Here is a 9,126-nt window from a genome sequence, read left to right as displayed (position 1 = left end):
ATATAGTGTTCTTACCTGGTATCTGATGTAATGCAAAAGAAATAATCCAATTATCTGATCGCCATTCCAAATACTGCTCGTGGAGGTCCGTCCCACATTACCGAGCGTTACACATGAACGGGCGGGCGGGGTTACTGTTCCATGCCATCGTTGTTGAGGCCTACCTCGCCTGAGTATTTAAACCATGTACTTTAGTATTTTAGCTGAGCTACACTGTAAGAAAAAAAGCTGTAAGAAAACGGTAAATGTCTGGCATCAATGGTTGCCAATAACTTACTGTCAAAATACAGTAAAATCAAATACATTTACAGATTACAACCTTTATTTAATGGTTAATATTTTGATAAAAGGTAATTTACTGTATTTTTATGGCATTTACACTTCAGCGCCGACCCCGATGACAGTCGGGTTAACTCGCCATCGCTTGAGCGCCAATCACGAGTATAGTCAGGTTTTAATCGTTATTTCTTTTATTAGCGATATCCATTCATTTTCATCCATCCAACCTGATGTTATCGTTGGGAATGGGTCTGAGTTCGCAAAAGGGCAAATACCGCCCACTATCGTCTCCCGGATGGTATTGCACATCATTGGATTGGATTGGCTGGGGATGTGCATCAAAAAAATAACTCCGGTCCAGGTTTTCCTTCTCGGGCATGCAGTATCGTTACAACAGATGGACTGGGGAGACTCTGAGCAGCGTGGATTATGTGTTTTGGAGATATAAAAGTTGGATCAATAAACGCGATCAATATTTGGAATGGCGATCAGGAATTGGATTAATCTTTTTGCAGAACATCAGATGTGAGGTAAGGAATCTATGTTATGTCTTGGGTTAATCAGATGTTTTTTTCATAGCTATCACAACGTGTGTGTGTGTGTGTGTGTGTGTGTGTGAACAAAACTGTTCAGCTGGTCAGAAAGTGGGTAGGCCTCAACACACACTCCACACGGGGCATGATCTTTCTCCCATGTGGAGAGGGAGGGCTGGGAGTCCCCAATGTCGAGTGGACCGACATTGCCACCAGGCTAGCCCACCTGCTCCACATGCTTAACAATGATGATGTCACCGTCAGAGAAATGGCCAGGGCCTCTCTCCTGCTGGATCTACGCAGAAGGAAGATCCCCCTGGCCACCGCAGACCAGAATAACTTCCTCGGCTTCGGGAAGAAAGACTCTGGGAAACTGGACTCTCGGGCCAAGGGCTTCGGGGTCTGGTCTGACTGGCCAGATCTCAATGACCTCTGCAACCAGACTGGAGTTCAGCTGAAATGGACAAAACCCACCAACACACAGACTGAAGTCCCTGTCTCTGATGAACTTATCACAGACCCCTGTGTGGTTGTGAAGGCCAACATCACAACACCGCAGGAAGAGACTGTCGAACTGCACAGAGACTCTGCAAGGAGGGTTCTGCTTAGCATGAAGCAGTCTGAGATCAGGCAGCACTGGTGTGGACTCAGACTACAGGGCAAACTAGCTTGTTTGGAGTTTGCTGACCACTCAGTCTCACACTCAGTGTATAAGAACGCCGCTGTTGGTGAGGATGTTTTAAAATTTACCATCAAAGCAAGACTGCAGGTATTACCCACCCAATACAATCTGTCCACTTGGTATCCTCAAACTCACAGTCCATTCTGTTTAAACCATCAGGATTCACAACACCTAGAATCCATTGCACACATAACAAACGGATGTAATGCATACAAACACCTGTACATCGCTCGTCATGACCGTATTGTGGACATTGTGTCTGATGCGGTACGGAACATATCACCAGCTAGTGCAACAATGTACAAACATGCCAGAGTAAAACCAGAGTGGTTTGGCCTTACCAACGATGTTTTTGCTAACATACCCAATACACCGGACGTTGTTTTTGTTGACACCAGCCACGGAGAGGTGCTGGTCATAGAAGTAGGCTGTACCTTTGACCTGTACATGGACCAGGCCTTCCGGGACAAGTATATCAAATACCAACCACTGCTCAGTGTGATGACTGACCTTGGGTATAGGTGTAGATATGGTGTACTTGTGTTCGGAAGTCTTGGCCATGTACACAAATCCACCATGACCGGTCTGAGAATTGCTGCAATGTCTAAAAGAAAAGCCAAACAAATTGCCAAATATTGCTCTGTCTCAGCTATTATTGGCAGCTTAGCCACGTGGAGAAGGAGGTGCTATGTGTACCCTTAAGTGTTCAGTGCTGCTTGGCCCCGATACATTTGATTCCCTGTTTATGTAATATAATTTGTGGAACCAAATAAAGTATTAAAATGTGTGTGTGTGTGTGTGTGTGTGTGTGCGTGCCGTTGGCGCTGAGCAAGGCACGGATAAGCGATCTTTCAGCCCGCTTCTGTATCATGCATAAGGACACATATACTATTGATAATCTAGTGTTTATTTGAAAATGATTCATAAATCAGCCAAAAAATTACAACGTGATTTGTGTATTCCACTAAAGGGCTATTATCGCATCTTTCTCTGGAATTACTAGAAATCTCCAAAACTATACTCGTATTCAGAACGGTATAAAATGGAAATGTACCAATGAAAAAACAATCCGCTTCGTACATGTTGACTGCAAGCAAGTCATTGAGCGACGGGCACAAAAAATATATCAAACCAAGATGAATTTCCCTATTGGGATTAATAAAGTGCAAATCTAACTTTCACCAAACATCACTTTTTGTAAAATAAAAGGTGACTTGAATTTTTTTTTTTTTTTTTTTTTGGAAAATCGATAGTGCAGAAAGTATCGATATTGCGGGAAATTAGTATTGAAACTGTTTTAAATATTCAGAATCGATATGTATCGAAAAATCGATATTTTTGACAACACTAATTGCTACTGTAGCGTTTCACCAGAGGGCTCGGTGTTACCCCCTGAAGCAGGTAGGGGTACAGTCAGTGCCTTGCTCAAGGAGTCAGGACACTGCTGTTGCAGGAATCAAACTTGTGACCTTTCAGTTATGAGACGTTGGCATCTAATCACCGAGCCATCCTGCACAGGATTCAGACCCTGGGTCCTACTGTGTTGTTGCTGCTGGTCTAATGTAACACCAGTGTCTCTCCCTGTCCGAGCAGGCGGAAGGAGAGAGAGAGAGACTACAGGACAGAGGAGAGGAAGGAGAGAGAGAGAGACTACAGGACGGAGGAGGAGAGGAGGGAGAGAGAGACTACAGGACGGAGGAGGAGAGGAAGGAGAGAGAGACTACAGGACGGAGGAGGAGAGGAAGGAGAGAGACTACAGGACGGAGGAGGAGAGGAAGGAGAGAGAGACTACAGGACGGAGGAGGAGAGGAAGGAGAGAGAGACTACAGGACGGAGGAGGAGAGGAAGGAGAGAGAGACTACAGGACGGAGGAGGAGAGGAGGGAGAGAGAGACTACAGGACGGAGGAGGAGAGGAAGGAGAGGAAGGAGAGACTGAACACTTCTACCCTCTGTGTCTCAGACCATGTACTCTGAGAAGAAAGTGGCAGACGGGAAGATGGGTGAGTACGCACGCACACGCACACACACACACACACACACACACACACACACACACACACACACACACACACACACACACACACACACACACACACACACACACACACACACACACACACACACACACACACACACTCTCTCTCTCTCTCTCTCTCTCTCTCTCGCTCTGCTGTGCATACTGTAGCTGTTTTCTGTATTTGAGACCTCAGGCTCTGACTCTCTGATTTTAATACCACTTGGTTTGTTTGTCTTATCTATTGTCATGTTTATATGTTATGTGTGGCCCCCAGGAAGAGTAGCTGATGTTCTGCATTAGCTAATGAGGATCCTAATAAAATCATAGATCACACATCAATCAACTGGCAACATGTAGTTATAATGTCTGCCTGTGTGTCTCTCTCTCTCTCTTAGATTATTTATTTTTTGTATCATTCCATTGGGGCTGTGGGGGTGCTTAATGTCTGAAGGAGTCGACTGAAGGCTTGTTGTCCTCTGCAAAAGCATGCAATTGGTCCACTGATGGATACATCTTGATATTTGTCTAGTCTAGTGTGTTCATTAGACGGGTGAAATCCTCTTTCAGTGCCTCTGTGCCTGTTTTCTTAGGCAGTTAGCCTCTGGTATGCGTGCCATTAGCATTAGCCACGCTTCTAGGCCTCTTTGCTTTTGGAAAGAATGATAAAAATATATATATATATTAGTGCTGTCAATAGATACATTTTTTTTTACTAATTAATCTCACAATTTTTTTTATCCACTTTTTCTCTCACTTTTTCTCCCATCCCAATTTCGTATCGTCCCCTCGAACGCTGTTTCATGCCTCCCACAAGCCGGCTGCAATGTGGACGTGTAAGCCATACATAGCACGAGTCCCCTCCGATACTCGAGGTAGCAGCCGTCGCATCTTTTCACCTGCGCAGCGCGATCTTTCAGCGTCAGGGGTCTGCGCTTTGGAGGGACGCCGCCCCTGTCGCTTCCTGATTCTACTGCGCAGGCGCACCAACCGACCTGTAGGAGTCGCTGTCCACAACGTCCGATCCCCACCCATCAGTTTCCCACCCCCTAATACTGCCAATGTGTATTAGTACGGATGACCAGCCAAACTGAAAACAATGTGGAGCGCTGGGCTCGAACCCAGCGTCTCCAGCATTGGTGGTGAGCGCCTTGCCCACTGCACCACCTAGTCAGTTCCCATTAGTAATTTCTTAAGATGTTATGTAAATGATTGTAAACAGGAATAAGACGGGTACAAGCACCGCAAAATCTTTCTTTACAAAAAAATTATCTATAGTTCTCTTCATTTTAATTCAATTACTCGCTTGTAGCTACTAAGTGAACTTGTGGTGTCGCTCAATGAGGAGTGAGAAAACAAAATTAAGGTGGCTGGTAGATTTAAAAAACGACCAGCCAGAAATGATAAATAGCTTTTTAGTATTATCGCCATGTGTTATTATTACTATATACTCTCTCATGCAATTTTCAATTAATATCATAAACAACATAAGGAATATTAGCATAATTTTGAGTGGACTGAAGGAATAAGTCAGCGTTAATAGTTTAAAATGCAGATAATCTATTCAAACATGTATATTTAGTGTAGGGCTGTCCTAAATATAATTTGATATGCTTTGAATACTACTTGGTGTTTCCTAACGAGTATTCGAATACTCTCTCAAAAACAGTTAAAAACAATAAGATTAACATTTCATGTTGGCTACCATTCTGTTCTATCCAGTAGCCACCAGAGACCGTCACTGTTGGCAACATGCATCTGAATCACCGTTTTATGAGACTAGGAGAAGTGGGGTCGACACTCTCTTAGCTGTCCATCGTGTTCGATGATGACGCTTGCTCCAGGGATGGGGAGAGGGGGGGGTGGGGGGGGGGAGTTAGCGACGCTGCCGCTGGTGCCACTTCTCGTGGGCGTTGAGTCCGATCCTTGAGCCGCACACCCGTCCACAGATGGCGCAAGGGAAGCCAGATACCTGGGGGATGCCAGCCGCCCGCTGGTGTCGTTGCGTGCGCCTCTCAGATCTTCGGTCTTGGTTGGTTTGGTGTATTTGGGAAACTGCAGTGGCACAAGTGACTTGCCAGGCTGATCTGTCGAGTGCCAGAGTTTCCAGCTGCGTGATGTTTGCACACTTTAGGAGGTCCCTGGTGTTGTCCTTAAAGCGTCTCTTTTGGCCTCCAGCAGCCCGCTCTGTTCCTCTCAGTTGGCCATAGAGGTCTTGGCGGGGCAGGCGGTGGTCAGGCATACGTATGGTGTGCCCGATCCAGCCAAGATGTTTTTTGGCCACAACTGCGGCCGTGCAGGTTGAGTTGGTGTTGTTGAGGATGTCTGTGTGTGGGACTCCATCTTCCCAGGTCAGGTCGAGGATCCTTTGGAGGCAACGGATGTGGACGGCGTCCAGGTTGGTGATGTGCCGGCGGTATGGGGTCCAGGATTCTGCTCCATAGAGCAGAGTGGAGAGACATACTGCGTTGTAAACGGCAACCTTGGTGCTGATCTTCAGGTTTCGGTTTTCAAAAACCCTGCTGCGTAGTCATCCAAAGGATGATGCCGCTTTATTGATACGTGTGTGTATCTCCGCGTCAAGGGAGCAGCATGAGGACAGAGTGGAGCCGAGGTAGGTGAAATGATCCACTGTTTTGAGTGGAACACCGTTTATGTGAAAACTGGGAGGTGTAGAGGTTCGGGAAGTGAGTTGGGACATGACTTCGCACACACACACACACACACACACACACACACACACACACACACGCACACACACACACACACACACACACACACACACACGCACACACACACACACACACACGCACACGCACACGCACACACACACACACACACACACACACACACACACACACACACACACACACACACACACACACACACACACACACACACACACACACACACACACACACCGCACACACTGTTGTTGTAATCATTGTTATAATCGTTGTTGCATCCTCGATATGCCTTCACTCGCTGGATACTGTCCACCATGGAGTGCTGAGATTTATCACACATTTTAAAGTCCTTACTCACCACTGTACGTTGTACTCTGCCCTGTCCACCCGCAGACTCAACCATTGGCATATCCTTATGTGTAAGGCTATCCTTGGACTGCTGCCAACTTACCTACAGATGTACATTCTCCATAAAAGTATGGGCACTAGTTATGGTCTTCGTTCCCAGGGCTTATTTTTCCTAACTGTCCCTCTGGTCCGTACTGAACTGGGGACCAGGGGCGTTCAGGTGTGCAGCCCCCTCCACCTGGAATCAACTACAAAACCACCTAAACCTGCCTGAGCTGGTCTCACTGGTTGCTTTTAAAAACCCTTCTAAGAGATATGGAATCCAGCACATCTGGCTGCAGATGTTTTGAATGACTATGAATGGTTCTGTGAATTGTCCTTGTTTTGTTTTGTTTTAATTGCTATATATTTGTTTTTGTCTGTAAACTTGAAATTGTAACTGTGCTGCTGCCTATCGTGGCCAGGACGCTCTCGTAAAAGAGATGTTTAATCTCAATGAGACTTTTCTGGTTAAATAAAATAAAATAAAATAATCGTTGTGCCGACATTATCAGGTGCTTGTGTTGTTATAATCATTCTGTTGACATTATAATCGTTGTTATAATCGTGCCGACATTATCAGGTGCTTGTGTTGTTATAATCATTCTGTTGACATTATAATCGTTGTTATAATCGTGCCGACATTATCAGGTGCTTGTGTTGTTATAATCATTCTGTTGACATTATAATCGTTGTTATAATCGTGCCGACATTATCAGGTGCTTGTGTTGTTATAATCATTCTGTTGACATTATAATCGTCAACGCTGACATACAGTAAGAAAAGAGAGGAGAGGAAAGGAGGAGATGAGTCAAGTCAAGTCAAGTCAAGTCAAGAGTTTTATTTGTCACGGCATACAAGTATACAATGAAATGCGGGTGGTCTTGCCCGCAACGATGTGCATAATACAATAGTAATAACATATAATAGAATCCAATAAAACAACATTGTGCAATAAACAAGTAACATAGTAGGGCATATCGGTATTTGTACATAGTTATTTACATTTTTTTATACAATCTCAGGTTATGCTATACTATTTTTAAAGTGACCTTTCCTTAGTGGCCATAAGTGTGGGCGTGTGCAGCATGAGTGTGTGCTTGCTCATGTTAAAGTGGCTGCTAGTGTGCGAGCATGTACAGCGTGTGTGTTGTGTGTGTGCTCATGTGTGCTTGTGTGTGTAGAGTTCAGTGTTCAAGGCTCTGATGGCCTGGGGGAAGAAGCTTAGCCTAAGCCTCTCTGTCCTAGTAGCTGGGGTTCGCAGGCGTCTGCCTGACCTCAGCAGCATGAACAGGCTGTTGTTGGGGTGGTGGGGGTCTTTCATTATCCTGCAGGCTCTGGATTTGCACCTCTTGTTGTATAGAACCTGCAGGGGAGGTAGTGCAATACCCGTGGTACGCTCGGCTGAGCGCACCACTCTCTGTAGGGCCTTCTTGTCCTGTGCCGTGCTGTTTCCATACCAGGCAGTGATGTTTCCAGTCAAGATGCTCTCTAGAGAGGAAAGAAGGAGATGAGAGAGGAGAGGAAAGGAGGAGTGGGAGAGGAGAGGACAATAGAGGAGAGGAGAGTACCGGAGAGGGGTGAATGGTAAACCAACAAACAAGAGAGGAGAGGAGGGAGATAAGGGGCCAGTGCTGAGGTGGATGAAGGAAACGTTGGGCCCCGAAAGAACAAGTCAGTCAGGATGTCCTTCTGATAATACCTAATCTACCTCACTGTTGACTCAGTTATGTCTCTCTCTCTCTCTCTCTCTCTCTCTCTCTCTCTCTCTCTCTCTCTCTCTCTCTCTCTCTCTCTCTCTCTCTGTCTCTGCATATCTCTCTCTCTCTATCTGTTTCTCACAGACACACAGAGAGAAAGAGAGAGAGAGAAAGATAGAGAGAGATAGAGAGAGAGAGAAGACATACTTGTTGTGTTGGTGTGTCTAGGTGATTCAGTGTTTGTCCTGTTGGCCTGAATGCCTTCTACAACAGAACTTTGTTTTCCACGTCTCTGATTGGCCAGGTCATTTCTGGTCATGTGACATGTACGCCCAATCATGGGGCCGCAAGTTTCTACACTGGTTAAAGGGGAACTCCACTTTTTTTGGAAATTAGCTTATTTAACATCTTCCCTGGAGTTAGACAAGAAGATGCATACCTTTTTTGTCTCTGCGTGCATTTTAGCTTTGGGAATAGACGCTCCGTTAGCATAGCTTAGCTTCATCACTGGAAGTGAGGCAGGACAGTAGCCTTACAGTGCCTTACAGTGTATTGCAAGGTCTGACATTGACCAAACTTGATATGCATGACCTTGGTGGGCTCTAGGTCAACTCCTGAAAAGGGGGTCAATGTCAGACCTTGCAATCAAAAGTTAGGGGGCGCACTGAAATTATGGCAAGGGTTATTAGCCCCCTAACTTTTGATTGCAAAGTCTGACATTGACCCCCTTTTCAGGAGTTGACCTAGAGCCCACCAAGGTCATGCATATCAAGTTTGGTCAATGTCAGACCTTGCAATACACTGTAAGGCACTGTAAGGCTACTGTCCTGCCTCACTTCCAGT

The 9,126-nt window shown here is 45.6% G+C and overlaps 1 protein-coding gene across 1 annotated transcript in view; it reads left to right on the top strand.

Annotated features, from left to right (window-relative positions):
- Positions 1-3,458: 3,458 nt before the first annotated feature.
- Positions 3,459-9,126, top strand: part of LOC311246815 (serine protease hepsin-like) — a gene marked incomplete at both ends in the record, with an annotated part of 44,638 nt that continues 38,970 nt past the window's right edge. The window contains one exon of the mRNA XM_084338494.1: positions 3,459-3,499. Coding sequence (XP_084194620.1) covers positions 3,459-3,499 — 41 coding nt within the window. The remainder of the gene's footprint in view (positions 3,500-9,126) is intronic.

Source organism: Notolepis coatsorum (assembly GCF_963971535.1).
Source record: "Notolepis coatsorum genome assembly, contig: SUPER_19_unloc_2, whole genome shotgun sequence".
Taxonomy (NCBI): domain Eukaryota; kingdom Metazoa; phylum Chordata; class Actinopteri; order Aulopiformes; family Paralepididae; genus Notolepis; species Notolepis coatsorum.
The sequence above is the reverse complement of the archived record's forward strand: the minus strand, read 5'-3'. Positions and strand labels throughout refer to the sequence as shown.